This window comes from Thermomyces dupontii (genome assembly GCF_041956625.1).
Source record: "Thermomyces dupontii strain NRRL 2155 unplaced genomic scaffold VTN31scaffold_1, whole genome shotgun sequence".
Lineage (NCBI taxonomy): Eukaryota > Fungi > Ascomycota > Eurotiomycetes > Eurotiales > Trichocomaceae > Thermomyces > Thermomyces dupontii.
In genome coordinates this window covers 2,646,029-2,660,429 of record NW_027192307.1, presented here as the reverse complement: position 1 = coordinate 2,660,429, position 14,401 = coordinate 2,646,029, and the positions used below count along the sequence as shown (strand labels likewise).

Genomic DNA, 14,401 nt, shown 5'->3' with positions numbered 1-14,401 from the left:
TGAGAGACTAACTGGAAAAAGAATGGATCCGCGATCGTCACAAAAGCAATGTCGGTCAGTCGGACTCGGCACTGAGGTCGAATCTTAAGAGTATACTGTATACCCCGTATACATGTTCTGTTTCCGTCCCTTTGAAGGATCCCGGGTACGGTACTCCTGGTGTATATTATTCGGCACTCGGCAGCAACCCAAACAAGACCCAGGGTTCCAACTCTGAATGGGACAATGGGTTGACCCTAAGCTCTGAAAGGCTTTGATTTGACAGCGTCCGAGTATTGCGTACACAGGCGAGGAGTACGGAGTACAGAGAGCGCGTCCAGGACGATGTACATACCCGGAGTCACTGCATAACTTTGTATTTATCGGCTTTGACGGCTTCTTCGGAAGAAGGGCAAGGATAAAAAAAGCACACGATAGGTTAGTTAGTGGGGGGATTAGTCAGCGGCGTGTCGTATTTCGGCGCACCAAGGTGCTAGCCTGCTAGGGCCCTAGAGGTGGCGGTTCATTTTTCAGCCTGAGGCCCACCATCAGAGTCCAGTCCCTCATTCCACAATCCACATCATCCTTCAGGCCTTGCTCAACTTGCTCTGCATTGTCAAGCAATCCTCACGAATGTGGCCTTAATTCATTAGTTCAACGTAGCACTCTTCCCGGATCTATTCCTGGGACCATCCATTGTCTGCATTATCAGATAATCAGGCAGTGCAAGCACTGTTGACCCCAAATACATACAACGGTTTCTGGCATCCTGTCCCCCCTTGTTTTCTTTTCAGCCCGCATGAACTGAATTTGCATCCAAGCCCAGCCCGTGCTGTGACGTTGTGGAATACTTAAAACCCAATCACTCGAACTTTTATGCAACGGAGTGTCCGGCACAGCACACTGCGCCTTCCCCTCCCCTCAGCCTTTTAGGAATCTCTAGAAAACATCCTCAGGAAAGCAGAAATAAACAATTTGCACGTTATATCACTCACGCCCGCCGCGGGCAAATACGAGACCACAAACTCTCTCTGCGGCTGTTCATCATACCACAATAATTGGCCTGTCAAAGCACGTGTTCCGATCAACCCTGACTCGGCGAGCTCTGCGCCAACCTCTGCGATTCCGCTTTCTCCGTCCTCCTCCCGCAGTCCTGTCAAACTCCTCTTGTGATTGCGCCATTCCCGGAGATCTTTTCCACGCCGTAGACCATTCGCCTCGAGTTCAAAAACCCGTGTGGGGATTCCCATACTCCATAGCGGCTCATGATCCATCAGTCGCACCGGCGACGACAGTTCCGTTGAGCATCCCTCTCCAACACAATGTTGTCCGCTCCGGCAAAGTCGGCCCGTCGGATCTCGTCACTGTTCGCCCTGAAGTCGCGAGATTCGGCCGCGCAGTCTGATTCTCCTTCTCCCGATTTAGGACCAACTGTGGACCATAGACGGAATGGAAGCTCCTCACACGTGAGCCCACGCCATGTGTCATCACCAGCGGCACATCCTTCAGACATACGGCCCACGGCAGGCCTGGGCAATTTTCCCGTACCCGATGATCTCTCCGCCCTGCCCCCGCCTCCGCCATTGGTTGCGATCAACCAGGACCTCGCCGATGACGGCGCGCATAACCCACAGGCACGCGGAAGGCGCTCCCTCAGTTTATCGCGGCCCTCGAGTCTTATCGGCCTCTTACCTTCGCGGCCGTCCTCACGCGCGGGATCTCCTGAGGCGGGCAAGAGAGGGAGTCTGGTTTCTGGCAAGCATGCGCAGCCCAGTGCGAGCCCCATGGAAGCTCGCTCCGCGAACCCCGATGCCTGGATCGCCGGATTGAATGAGAAAGTTCCTTATGATTTGGGCCCTCTCGTGCGAGGCGAGCCGGTGCGTTACCCTTTTTTTTTTTTTCCTGCATGTGATGAGTGAAATGTTCTCGCAGGATGACGGCTGATGTTCACCAATTTGGCCAGATCGAAGAGCTGTGGAACGAACATGGCGATACATATGTCTATCTCTTCCCCAAATTCACCCAGCCCGGTGCGTCGTTCAAAGTAGATTCTGCCATCTTCGCAGATTCCCCTTCGTTAAACTACATGGCACGGGGTACCGATCCGAAAATGGAAGCATTGCAACAATCAACACAGAATTTGACCGTCACCGATTCCGACGGCATGCCGGAACAGGATCAATGGGCCGATCAGGATTGGGCGAGTACTGCCAGCAATCGCATGGCAATGATCGAGGAATCTGAAACTCAGGAGCTGCACCTTTATCTCCCGATTCCCTTCAACAGCGACGTAACCAATCGACAGAACGGCCTGTCGCCAGAAGATATCGATTCTTTGTTACTCTACCGCAATCTCTTTGCGTTCTTGCTTGGCCAGGCCCTCATCTCCACGCCCCGGTTCCCCAGCCTATTTTCGATTTTGCTTGAGGTCTCCGAATTGCTCCGACGGTTCGAGTTTTCCAACCTCGACGGATCCACCTTTGGTGAGGTTGCCACCACCAGCTTCGCCAACTACTGCGATGAGCTTCAACTGGCAGACGTCCGCAAAAGCCGCGAGAAGACGATCGAGGCCATCGTTCTGGGCGAGAAGCTGCGGTACTTTCCGCTGTTCCAGGAGGGATTCGTGCATGGCGTCGGCAAGATGTCGGACTTGCGCCAGCTACGGAGCCCCAAGTACGACCTGATCAGTACCGTCACGCAAAAGCGGCTTGAGCGAGGCTACATCGATCTGGAGAACCGATTGAAGGTTATGCGGGGTAAATTAGAGGACTTTGACTTTCCGTCGTTGTTCGCCGGTATCGCCAACTCCAACTCAGCGGCCGAGAACAAAGTCGTCCGCTTCAAGATGTGGAAACAGGCCTTCATGGCGATGCGGAAACACGTCATGGGATTCTACCGCCAGAAATACGGCTCATGGCCTCCCAAGGCCAAATCGAAGAAGAACGACTTTGAGGAGAGCGGGCTGAACCGGCTGCTGCTCAAGGAAGTTTACGAGGACTTCTGTAACCTCTACGACATCCTCGCCGACCGGACGCAGTTGACGACGCGGACCACAGACATGGCATCCGAGGACCTTGACGTACCCGATCCGGTGGAGGCAGTGTACCGGGGCATGCGTCGCATGATGAGCGAGTACGATCGCAGCACGCCTCCCGTGCAGCCTCCGATTCCCTTTGATGTCCCGCAGCTTCCCAGCTTATCGGCGGTGTTCCGGAAACCTCTTGACCCCAAGCAAGAAGCAAAGGAGCGCACCAAAAAGTTGGCGGACTCCGACATCAATGCGATCCTTATGGCGTCGTACAGCCGCGAGAGCCTGAGACCCACTGATTTCGTGGAGAGCTTCATGCAGTTCGAGCGTCGTAGCGCGCATGGAAAATGTCTGGACGAGCTCATCGACAATCGCATCGGGCAGTGGCTTTTCCTCTACGCTGTCATCCAGTCTCTGCCGTTGCTGGTCATGGACGCGCCTGATCTCCGGCATACGCAGGGCGTAGAGTACTTTTTGTGCGTCGCCCCCCGGGGCGGTGCCCCCTGGGTGCAGAACGACTCTAAGACGGGCCGGAGTTGGTTCGGGGTTGCCGGCGGCCAAGGCGTGGTCAGTCTGCCGTCGGACGTGGTGACCAACGGGGTGGAAGGCGTGTATCGTCGCAGCCACTGCTGGCAAGTTGCAGAGCAGTGGGCCGAGAAGAGCGTGACCCTGAACTCGCCGATCACGAGTAATGAAGATGCGGCCTCATTGTTCTCGTCGCCCACACCGGCGCCGCAGTCGTCCATCGGGTCGACATCGGATATGCTTAGCCCCGGTGGCACGTCGCCAATCAACGGACCGCGGACGAACTCTCCCGGCTTGCTGACAGCCGGCCATCGAGGCTCGATTCATCCGGGGCTGGAAGCCCTTCCCCTGCCCGCTGGGGTGATGCCGGTGGAGCCGCCATCGAAGCCATTTGTCCGACACAATCCGACCATGAGCTTTGACGATATTCTCAAGGACATTCCGAATGGCAAGAAGCGATAAAAAAAACAAAGTTTCCTTTCTTTCATTCATCTTTGTTTTTTTGTCTTTCTTTCTCAGCGTTTGCATTTCGGACCTTCACCAGTAAGTGCGTTTTGGTTGAGAGGAGGATCAAAACCAAAAACAGAAACGGACACTTCGATCAGACTTTATGGATTTCACATTCACAGTCCCTACTACTACCTAATATTGTACTGATTTATTGGGGATCCGCGAGATCCATCTGTCCTTTTTGCTTTTCTTTCTTGTTCCCATTGTTTTGTAGAAGTCAACAAAAACAGGAGACGTTGAACCTGGTTAATGTATTCTAATGGGGTGCTTTTTCACATTGCATTGTCTCTACTACAGGATACCTTGCATTGGACTAAATTAGAAATCCATGAATTAATGAGCGTCGATATGTATTGATTCGTGAGATGTTCTGTAGTTGTACGAGTAGTCTATCTTTCACCTCTCCGTCACGAAAGGAGATCTCAGAGAATGACCGTGATGTATTTGGGTCTTATGGCCTTACGAATCCCTCATATAGCACGAATTCGGAGGTCAGTCTCAACTCTAGCATTGCAGATCAGCCCTTCAATAAATAAATGGATGTCGACGACCAACCAAGATAGACATTCAGCAACCATGTTGTAGATGAATTATCACAGCCAAGTCTAATCGAATTGCTAAATAGTCCTTACCAAACCGGTCCTCTGAGAGACAAGATAGTCACAGCAACATCGAAAACTGATCAAAATCTAGTAGTCAATAATACATCCGGGAAAAAGAGCCGTCCATCATGTAGTGGTTTCCTCCTCTTCGTCCTCTTCATCTTCATCAATCGGCTCAACAAGCAGGTTCCCCCCACGCCCGATGCGCTCCTTGACGGTGACGGTGCCGGCGGATTCCACATCATACACGGTCCGGGGCATGGGCGACACCAACCGGAAGCCATACTTGTGCTCGAACCCTTCTGGCTCCGAGACGGGTTCCGGCCGCTGTTGTTGCCCTTCCTGCTGCTGCTGCTGCTGGAGGATATCGTAGCACTCCACAAACGCATACACCTCCTCCAGCTCCGCCTCTGGGCGGAACCGGCGAATGACCCGCTCGCCCGATGGCATCCGAATGCTGATGCGGATGGCATCGGTGACCTCCGGGCCGGGCTCGGCGGGGATGGACTGTGCGCGCCACTGCCGCCATTGCTGCAGGTCGCGCGCGCGCTTCTCTTCGGCGGCAATCCGCGCGGCCGCCTCGGCTTCGGCACGTTGCCGCGCGGCTTCCTCTTCGCGGCGCCGGCGGGCCCGTTCCCGGTCCTGCTCCAGGGATCGCTGGTACGCCGAGTCCTGCTGTTCTCGGAGTGTGCGCGCCGCCTGCTGCTCCGCGCGCCGGGCACGAACGCGGTCCAGGGCCTCGGAGTTCTGTGAGATGGCGGCGCTGAGCTTCTGCAGGAACTCGGACGGGGTGGTGGCGCCGGAGATCCGCGCGATCGTGGACATGGCGTTGGCGCCGGCGTCCGGGGTGTGGACGATCACCGCTGCGAATGGGAACTTGGTGCAGCGCAGCGAGTTGGCCACATGGTACGCTTCCGAGTCACGGACGTTGCCGCCCCAAAGCAGGATGCGGTTGTCTGGGTTGGTGATGTACTCGACAACCTCGCGCGACAGCAACGTCTCCTTCACCCACCACGTCGTGTGATCGTGCTCCGGCGACAGGAGCACCACGACGAGGAATTTGAGTTCTCTGTGCGCCATCTCTAGCGCCATGTTATACCCATTTTCGAGGAACGGCAGCGGGTGGCTGCCGAACTCTTCCTCGAACTCCCGAATGAATCTCGCGGCGGTGTCTTTGGGCGCCAGCGGTCTTCGGCCACTCGTGCTTCGCAGGCCCCGTAGGGTCGGAGTGACGCCGATACTATTGAAAAAGCGAGGCAGAAACGGGAAGAGCGTGCCGAGTAATCGGAAGGAGCTGTAGAGCAGCCGGTAGAGTAGGTTGAAGGGGGAGAAGAGGATGCTGAGGAGGAACGGGGGCCTCAGCGGAGGCATATCCTGCGGCTGTGTAGTGACGCGCGGAGCAGGTTCTCGACCGGCTGCTCGCGCGGCCGCGGGCGTTCGACGAGGAGGAACATCATCATCGTCCAACATCAAGTTCTGGGTACGCCGGCTCTGCGGTGGTGGGTCATGGAGCGCCGCGCGTGCTTCCTCGAGGGGATCGGGACCTTCGCCGTCGTAGAATTTGGAGATGGCAATCTTGCAGAACAGAGATTAGCTTTGAAATCGTCGACAAGTTGTAGCTACTATATAGCGAGGCATGTATCTTACCTGCACGTTCCATTGCGATCGCCGCAGCAGGGGAATGGCCGCGGCAGGGTCCTGGCCAGTTACAGTCGTGAAGGTTTGCAGAGCAGCCCGTTCGCTCTCTGCCAGCTGTCCAACATCCGCGGCGTCTGTCGAGGACATGGCGGACCAAACCGTTTCCTATGAGGTGGACGAGTCGGAGGGCGCCATACGAGATTCACGGCTAACTGGGCTGATTGAACGGTTGCGTCAGGATCTGCTGGACTCGGCGACAAGAGACAGCAAAGGTTGAAGCAGCTTCGGAGGGAGTTGGTTGAAGGAGACGACGATCTGGCCAACTGGTCGGAGCTTGTCTACCTACTATTCATCATCCACTTCCGTACGGAGTACCTAGTCCGTCGATTTAAGCAGTACTGCCGTACGGGCAATATGACCTTTAGCCACCCACAATGGCCGATTTTACGGGGCTACAAACGGACTACGATGCCGATCATCTCCACGATGACTCGTTCACTTGTTGACTTTGGGCGCTCGTCGCTGCACTGATCCATAACCTAGTAAACTGTAATCTGCCATGCCCCAAAGCACCATCGAGACCAAAGGCGGTGAAAGCCAAGCTCATGCATGACGCGAGGCCAACCGATTCGACGCTTCGCAGTTTCACACAAGCCTCGCCGATCAGACCTCTGATGTAGAAGTAATCTGTCCTCCCACTCCGTGACCAAGCCCCGACCGTAGAGTGTGGACGGTTCTGCGACACTGCGCGGGTGTCTGAATCCTTTGGGGCCGATCAGATCGACAACATCGAATATATTGGATTCTGTCAGATCACTCTCAACTTCCCCACCCATCCTCCATCTGTCCTGCGGCGTACGGCATCTAAACGTCTTGGAAGCGTCCCCCCATTGATCTGAACCCGCCAGCACTCAGCGTTTCGGTTGCTAGTAGACGGCCGTGAGTCTTTGCACAGATTTCGGTTCGACGCCCGATTGTCCGGCTGCGGGGAAGATTGTCGTCGGCATCGTCACTCCGCGTCACCCGCAGCGAGGAATGCGGCTTCCCGAACGCCGTCGTTCCGCGATCTCCCTCGCTGTCAATTCAATGGAGACTCTTCGGGGCTGACTCAAGGCACCTTTGATCCGTTGGCAATCATGGCCTCAACTGGGAAGCCTGGCCTCGACGAGTCCCGTCGCAGCACGGGGTCTCCCAAGCCAAAAGGACGAGGTGCGTGGCACTCTTCCAGCCATCACGTATTGTTGGTGCAGAGGCGTTAGGGTTATCCGGCGGCTCCTCAGACACTTGACTGCTGTGATCGCTGGCTAACAGGCGCAGGCATATCTGAAAATGCAAAGGACACCCTATGCCGCAATGTTACCATCTATGGCAAATGCCGATATGAAGATAAAGGTGCATTCGGGAATTCTACCGGCCTGTCCTCTGTTCGATCTGCTCTTGAGGCTGACTGTTATCGATACGTATAGGCTGCGCATTTAATCACGATCCAAACAAGTTCAGTACAACGCATCAACAGGAAAGGTGCGCATTCGACATCACTCGGGTGCCGTCCCGCAGTCGGACCTCACCCTGGCAAGGCGGATCTCAGTCGTAGCTCGTACCGAAGCTGATGGACCATTCCACTGCAGCAGCAAGAAGCGCCTGAACGTCGAGTCCCCGAGTTTTACGCCCTCGCTTACCAGCAATGGCTCCTCGCCCTCGGCGTCCTCGAAGAAGTCCACAATCTCGCCCCAGGCGGCCAATGCGGCGCCCTTCCAGCCCAAAGGTGGAGTTCCCGCGGACGTCTGAGGTGCGATTTGCGTCAAGATCTCAAGCTGACGGCGAGCAGGATCGAGTGCGAGCACATCCACTCCGTCCGAATGGTCCGTAGCGGAAGTGCAGGACTTTGTCCCGCAGGGCTTCGACGCGACGATGGTAAGTGCGCGCTTTCCTTTTTCGCTCTCCCTTGCTTTTGTTTTCGTTTCTTTTTTTTAGGACAACAACAATACGGCGGCGATGGTGACGGCCGGTGACGACGACGACATGGCGTCCTCGGGTGACTTGTCCGGTCATCTCAACGCCCTTGCGAATCCCTTCGAACCCCGGAACATCCGGTCAACCTCGTTGCCCTTTGAGTGGTCGCCCGGCTCCTTGTCACCGTCCCGGGCCTCCGTCCAGCGACCATCTCCCAGACCGCGTTTCCCCCGTCCAGCTTTGGCTCGTCATCGTGCGGTGCGCTCTTCTGCTGACTTGGGCGAGTTTCAATCGCAGGTGTCCGTGTCGGGACCAGGGAATGGAGCGCTTAGTCCCGCCGCTGCTTCGTATGATCCGTTTGTTACTACCCCATCTACTTTGGCTGCGGGCAACGGCACCGTGCCGGCCAACCCTTATTCGCAAGACACGACCGCCGCCGCCGCTACGCTAGGTGCTGCATTCTATCCGGCCCAAGCTGGGTATCAGCAACCGGTAAGTGTTCTCTCGTCCGCGTTGGCTTAACTGCAGCGTTAACTGCCTGTCATTCAGCCTCAATATCACCTCTACGCGCCTGTCGGACCGTATAGCCAGAACCTCACGAGTTATCAACGAAATGTCCATGACCTGTTCCTCCCAGGCGACCTCCGAGAAGAATTACAAAGGAAAGCCGCCGCCACTCTTCAAACGTTGCCAAGTATGCTACCGCAGGCATTTCCTCTCCAGGACAACAATGCTGATTTCTCATCACAGATTCGACATTACCGACACATGTGGAACACTTTCACTCGCTCGTCCCGTTGGATCTTTCCCATCAGAAAAATGCTGCCGTATTCGGCTACCCAAGTTGGGTGTACAAGGCGCAGTCGAGTAAAGATGGGAATTATTACGTGCTTCGACGGTTGGAAGGCTTTCGCTTAACCAACGAGAAAGCGATCCGTTCCGTCCAGGCGTGGAAGAGAATATGCAGTGCCAGCATTGTGACCATTCACGATGCCTTTACGACCCGGGTCTTCCAGGATAGCTCGTTGATTTTTGTCATGGACTACCATCCGCTGTCGAAGACTCTGGCAGAGCAACATCTCGGTGCCGGGAACCGCTTTCAAAATCGGCATAATGCGCCTATTCCGGAGCAAGTGCTCTGGAGCTATGTCACACAAATCGCGTCTGCATTGAAAATCATCCATAGCAGCGGGCTTGCGGCTCGGGTGTTGGATCCTAGCAAGATTCTGCTAACGAGCAAGAACCGAATACGGCTGAATGCCTGTTCCATCTTAGACGTGGTTCAACATGACACGGAGCGATCCATGTCGGATCTGCAGCAAGAGGACTTGGTGAAATTTGGGCAGCTCATCCTGACACTCGGAGCGAATGCGCCGAATGTGATGCACAGCCCGGGCAAGGCTATGGAACACTTCTCGCGTGCGTACAGCCCGCAATTGAAGAACTCAGTCCTCTGGCTCTTGAATGCGCAGCAGAAGGATCAAGAGCGAAACATTGATATGTTCATCAGCGGGATTTCCTCTCAGCTGATCTCCACGTTTGATTCAGCACTTCACTTGGATGACCAACTCACGTCAGATCTTTACCGGGAGTTAGAGAATGGTCGCCTGGTGCGGCTGCTGACGAAGCTCAATTTCATCAACGAACGTCCCGAGTACGAGCACGATCGACAGTGGTCCGAGAATGGGGAGCGATACTTTCTCAAACTGTTCCGGGACTATGTTTTCCACCAAGTGGATGCGCAAAACAATCCGGTGGTCGATCTTGGCCACGTGCTAATGACCCTCAACAAGCTGGATGCGGGTACGGAAGAGAAGATCATGCTGATCAGCCGCGATGAGCAGAGTTGCTTTGTCGTTAGCTACAAGGAGCTGAAAAAGGCATTGGAATCGTCGTTCCAGGCATTGTTAAAGCCTTCTGCTGCGACGAATGCCCCGAGCAGCACTCCCCGGCGGATTCACTGATCTGCTCGGTTGGACCCGTTGGATGTAGATTCGGCTCAGCGTCACGCAGCTTGGTTCGGTTGGACATTGGTTGAAGGATCTGGACCGGATACGGAGATATGTACTCGGCTGTATGTATTGAAGTATAGAGGTAGCTGGATCAGGATGTTGGCCGAAATGTTTCAGCCTTCGAATTTTGCATTCATGAGATTTCGTATGGGTATCTATGCGGAGAGGATCATCTACGACAAGCAGGTGGTCCCAATGGCAAATCCGGCGCGTCGATCAGTAAGTAGCCTCCGCTTACAAATCAGGGACTATCCCGCTGCGGTGCAGGTTATGAGGGTGTGCACCGTGTAGTCTGGAGACAAACCACGACAGACCAACACCAGACCGTCACTCCTCCTGCTGCACAAAGGGATTGGCAATCTCCTCGCTGCCGTCGGCTGGGGAGATGAGCACCAACAGTGTGCCGCGAGCGACAATCAGGCCCAGCGACCGGGTGGTTTCGTTGCCATTTTCATCTTCCGTTTTGTTAGCCACATTGTTCAGAAGACAGCAGAGCAGTTGCCGACATACCGCGCATGGTCTCCTTGACATCATCCAAGACAAGATTCATCAATTGATCGTATCCCTTGAGGATGCCGCCGACTGCAACCAATTCGTCAGATAAACCACTGAACCCTGACACATTGGGGGAGATCAGCAAAGACTCACTCTCTCGCCCGCCATTGAACTTCACATTGACCTTCTTGTCCATGTACTTGGACAGATCCAGAATGTTTTCCTTCTTGGGTTTCTCTTGCTGCTGCTGCTGCTGCTGTGCACCGCCACCGGCACCGCCACTTCGCTGGGCGCCACGTCGATCTCCGCCGGCGCGACTGCTGCGGCCGCCGCGGAATGAGCTTCGGTCGGCCATGACCACGCTGTTAAGAGATACTCAGACTGCAGGACCTTGTCTGAAGGACCGCGAGGGGCGGCGAGTCGCTGAGTCCGCGTGCTAGTCTCGTTTCGGTCGTGTCTTTTTGAGTCTTGTGGCCTGGAAATATCGTAGCAGAAAAGTGAGGGTGGGGTGTCACAGCCCAAAAGCGACAAACGGAGCGCCCGGAGAACCAAAAGGCTCAAAGCAAGGGCCATGGCGGGCACACGGACCCCGCCTGCCTGTCGGATGAACTCTGCTCCGTTCCGAGATTAGTCAGGCGTGGCCCTTACTATGCCAGTTGGCGGTTGGCCAGGCCAAGCTGGGGAGACTGGAAGGCTTGGTAAGGCGTGGAAAAATGCGCACAATCCGAGGAAGCCACGGGGAAATTCCGTGGTCGGACATGACACGCCCGATACCGAGTCAGCGAGCATCCGTGCCTCCTGGTCGAATCAGAACGCCCCGATAATTACAGAACCGTTACAATGAAACGAACGCCAGCCAATCCGCGGCAGCTCCGACGTCCCCAGCGGAATCATCCGGCGGAGCCTTGCCTCCTCCGCTCCCTCCACTTGGGCACTCAGCCTGCAGGCTTGTCCAATGTCCACTCGTCGGGCTCCAGGGTCGCAGAGTGTGCCGGTACTGGTAGGCCCAGGTCATGTCGGGGTGTTGGCGTCGTGTGGCTGTTACCCTTTGAACAATGATCTGTGCATTCCCTGGGTTGGTGGTCGTGGCAAGGGTGCCAAGGCGCGAAAGGCAATGAGGTTGAGGTCACATTGCCGCCCTTAGTCCTACGTGAAAGAAATCATTGCCATTCCTCTTCCCTCCGTAGTTGGGAGTCTCGGTCTCGAATCAAATCGTATTGATGACCACCCATAACCAACATCACATTCCTGTGTTGTTCATGTCTCATGAGCCAAACTTCTAACTCAGCTTGGGGACCTTGATTCTGGAGCGTCCCTGGAGAGTTTGGGCCCTTTGGGGCTGGAATCCCTGCAAGCGCTCTTCCCCGTGCCGAACCCAACGCCGGGCTGATTCTTCCGCTCCGGCTGGCGCCCGCCTCCGCCCAACCCCCCTCCTCCCCTCTCTCAACACACCCAATTTCTCTCCTTCGTATCCTACTTCAACCCTGTAAATAAATTTACCACTCATGTGTTCCTGACCAGATGGACTCCAGAACGGCACCGTCCGATTCTCCTTCCAACAAGAGACCGCGCTCACCGTCCGGGGATCAGCCGCCGGTGAGCAAGGCTCCCAAGACCCAGGCCAACCACCTGCATATCAACTACCTTGCGCGGCAGTATCAGGAGAACCTGCCCCTCGTCTCGACCGATGACAGCTTGCACACCATCTTGCGCTTGATTGGCGAGTACGACGGCGTGCTCCAGCGCCATGAGAGTATTGCGGGCAACCTGGGCGCCTGCCCGCTGGGCCCGATCCTCATGAAGCGCTTCGAGCGCCTGTTTGACGGCCCGCCGCGTGTGCTCAAGTCGCATGGCAAGGATGGCGGCAATGTAACCTGGCTGGACGTGATTGAGTTTGCGAAAAACAAGCCCGAGCAGTTCAACCTTGAGAGGACTCGCAATGGCGTGCGGGTTTGTCAGTTCTATACCAAGCAGTGTCGCGTCGAGATTTCCGAGGAGGATTACGTCCTGATTGCGTCCGGCATGCCCCAGAAACTGATTCCCCAGCAGCCCATTGATGAGGACGAGGAAAAGGAGCTGGGCGCGCTGGAGATTCTAGAGAAGAACCTGCAGCAGATCATTCAGATGGCAGACTCTGGTAAGGCGTGGATCGTGGCCTAAGAACGGCGCAATGGGTTGCTGACGTTTGCAGCCGCTGCGCGAGCTAGGCAATTGACCTATCGTCTGAGAAACCGTCGCAACGCAATCGCCAGCCGACGAGAAATGGCGATGCGGGAACAGCAGCGGAACCAGTCGGCCAGCCCGGCCCGTCATGACGGCATGGCTGAATCGGGACCGACTAATGGCAACCCTGGCTATGGCACTTCCTACGGTCCATCGACGGGCTTCGTGGCTGTGAATAGCATGCGCCCGGGTGATGACGATCCGTCTTCCCAGTTCATGAGGTCGCATCCAAACACTGACAACATCACCATCATCAACGGCACGTCGATCAAGGGGGCATCGCCCCAGACGCGGGCCGAATTAATGAAGAAATTCTTCACCACCTCGGAGCGTCAGGCACGCGGCTATCCGGACGGCGATGCCCCGGCCACCGGTCATTCGCGGGCCGGCGGCCGGTCACGGGCCCGGGACTGCGGATTCGTCAGAGCATGGCGGATACGGCCACGCTGCCGGGGCGGTGCCCATCCCTAACACCCCGTCATCACTTCTTCCGCAGCCCAAGTCGTCCCACCAGAGCGATCGGGATGACGGAGGGCCGTTCAAGATGGAGATGGTTGCGCGCATGGAGCAGCTGCAGCGAGGCATGCGCATCATGCCGCCATGTGACCGCTGCCGTCGGCTGCAAATGGACTGCCTCAAGAACCTGACCGCCTGCCAGGGCTGCACGAAGAAGCACGCAAAATGCTCCTGGAAGGAAGTCAAGGAGGAGGAGCTGCGGCAATACCCCATCCCCAATCGCCGAACGGATGATCCGGCTCAGCTGCAAGACACTCGCAATGGGGGATCCCGCGAGACGCAGCGCAACGACAAACGCAGCACGCAAGCGGCGCCGAAATCACCGCCGAACAATAATACCTCTAACGACTCTCGCCGAGCGGAGTCTGCCCCTACCGCACCGGTCCCATCGGCCAGCAGCAGCACCAACGGCAACGAGCACCAACGCGCGGCCAGCGATCCCCAGAACCGCCCGCCAGTCTCCACCCCCAATGACACGAACCGCCGCAAGCGCCAGAGTAACAGCGCCGACGATGACGATGATGGACCGGACTCGGAAAGCCGCCTGATGCAGGCCATCCTCGACACGGTGGCGCAGCATGATCGTATGCAGGCTGCCAAGAAGGAGCAGCAACTGCGACAACAGCAGCAGCAGGAGGAGAGACAGCCGCGACAGGACTCGGGGCAGGCGGCGAGTTAATGATGATATTGTATTATTCTTTCTATTGCAAATGTGGGCGTGGGACTGGGATGGTAGCTCGGAGTTTGTTGGTGGTGCTGGGATTTCATTCAGGACGGTTCCATGCATTGCGATGTTCTTAGCAGGACTCTTCTCCTCACTTGCATTTTTCACGCGGACTTTGGTGTTTCTGATCTCGACTGATGAACTTTGATGATGACTTGCTATGGACTCATCTTCGTGTAGTAGTCATTGATTATTA

At 56.0% G+C, this 14,401-nt stretch overlaps 6 protein-coding genes across 6 annotated transcripts; 4 read left to right on the top strand and 2 right to left on the bottom strand.

Annotated features, from left to right (window-relative positions):
- Nucleotides 1–1,301: 1,301 nt before the first annotated feature.
- VTN31DRAFT_1008 (uncharacterized protein) lies at nt 1,302–3,994 on the top strand (the record flags this gene model as incomplete). Its single annotated transcript, XM_069401018.1, has 2 exons — nt 1,302–1,856; nt 1,943–3,994. 2 exons carry the CDS (start codon nt 1,302–1,304, stop codon nt 3,992–3,994), a joined length of 2,607 nt encoding a protein of 868 aa, XP_069263864.1.
- A 776-nt stretch (nt 3,995–4,770) lies between these two features.
- VTN31DRAFT_1007 (uncharacterized protein) lies at nt 4,771–6,429 on the bottom strand (the record flags this gene model as incomplete). The annotated part of the gene is made up of 2 exons (XM_069401017.1): nt 4,771–6,219; nt 6,292–6,429. The coding sequence occupies 2 exons, from the start codon at nt 6,427–6,429 to the stop codon at nt 4,771–4,773; spliced, it is 1,587 nt and encodes a 528-aa protein (XP_069263863.1).
- A 1,848-nt stretch (nt 6,430–8,277) lies between these two features.
- On the top strand, nt 8,278–10,199 carry VTN31DRAFT_1006 (uncharacterized protein; the record flags this gene model as incomplete). Its single annotated transcript, XM_069401016.1, has 3 exons — nt 8,278–8,727; nt 8,785–8,929; nt 8,986–10,199. 3 exons carry the CDS (start codon nt 8,278–8,280, stop codon nt 10,197–10,199), a joined length of 1,809 nt encoding a protein of 602 aa, XP_069263862.1.
- Nucleotides 10,200–10,574: 375 nt separating this feature from the next.
- On the bottom strand, nt 10,575–11,097 carry VTN31DRAFT_1005 (uncharacterized protein; the record flags this gene model as incomplete). The annotated part of the gene is made up of 3 exons (XM_069401015.1): nt 10,575–10,702; nt 10,758–10,829; nt 10,896–11,097. The coding sequence occupies 3 exons, from the start codon at nt 11,095–11,097 to the stop codon at nt 10,575–10,577; spliced, it is 402 nt and encodes a 133-aa protein (XP_069263861.1).
- A 1,166-nt stretch (nt 11,098–12,263) lies between these two features.
- On the top strand, nt 12,264–13,436 carry VTN31DRAFT_1004 (uncharacterized protein; the record flags this gene model as incomplete). Its single annotated transcript, XM_069401014.1, has 2 exons — nt 12,264–12,879; nt 12,934–13,436. 2 exons carry the CDS (start codon nt 12,264–12,266, stop codon nt 13,434–13,436), a joined length of 1,119 nt encoding a protein of 372 aa, XP_069263860.1.
- A 73-nt stretch (nt 13,437–13,509) lies between these two features.
- On the top strand, nt 13,510–14,160 carry VTN31DRAFT_1003 (uncharacterized protein; the record flags this gene model as incomplete). Its single annotated transcript, XM_069401013.1, has 1 exon — nt 13,510–14,160. The coding sequence occupies one exon, from the start codon at nt 13,510–13,512 to the stop codon at nt 14,158–14,160; it is 651 nt and encodes a 216-aa protein (XP_069263859.1).
- Nucleotides 14,161–14,401: the final 241 nt, after the last annotated feature.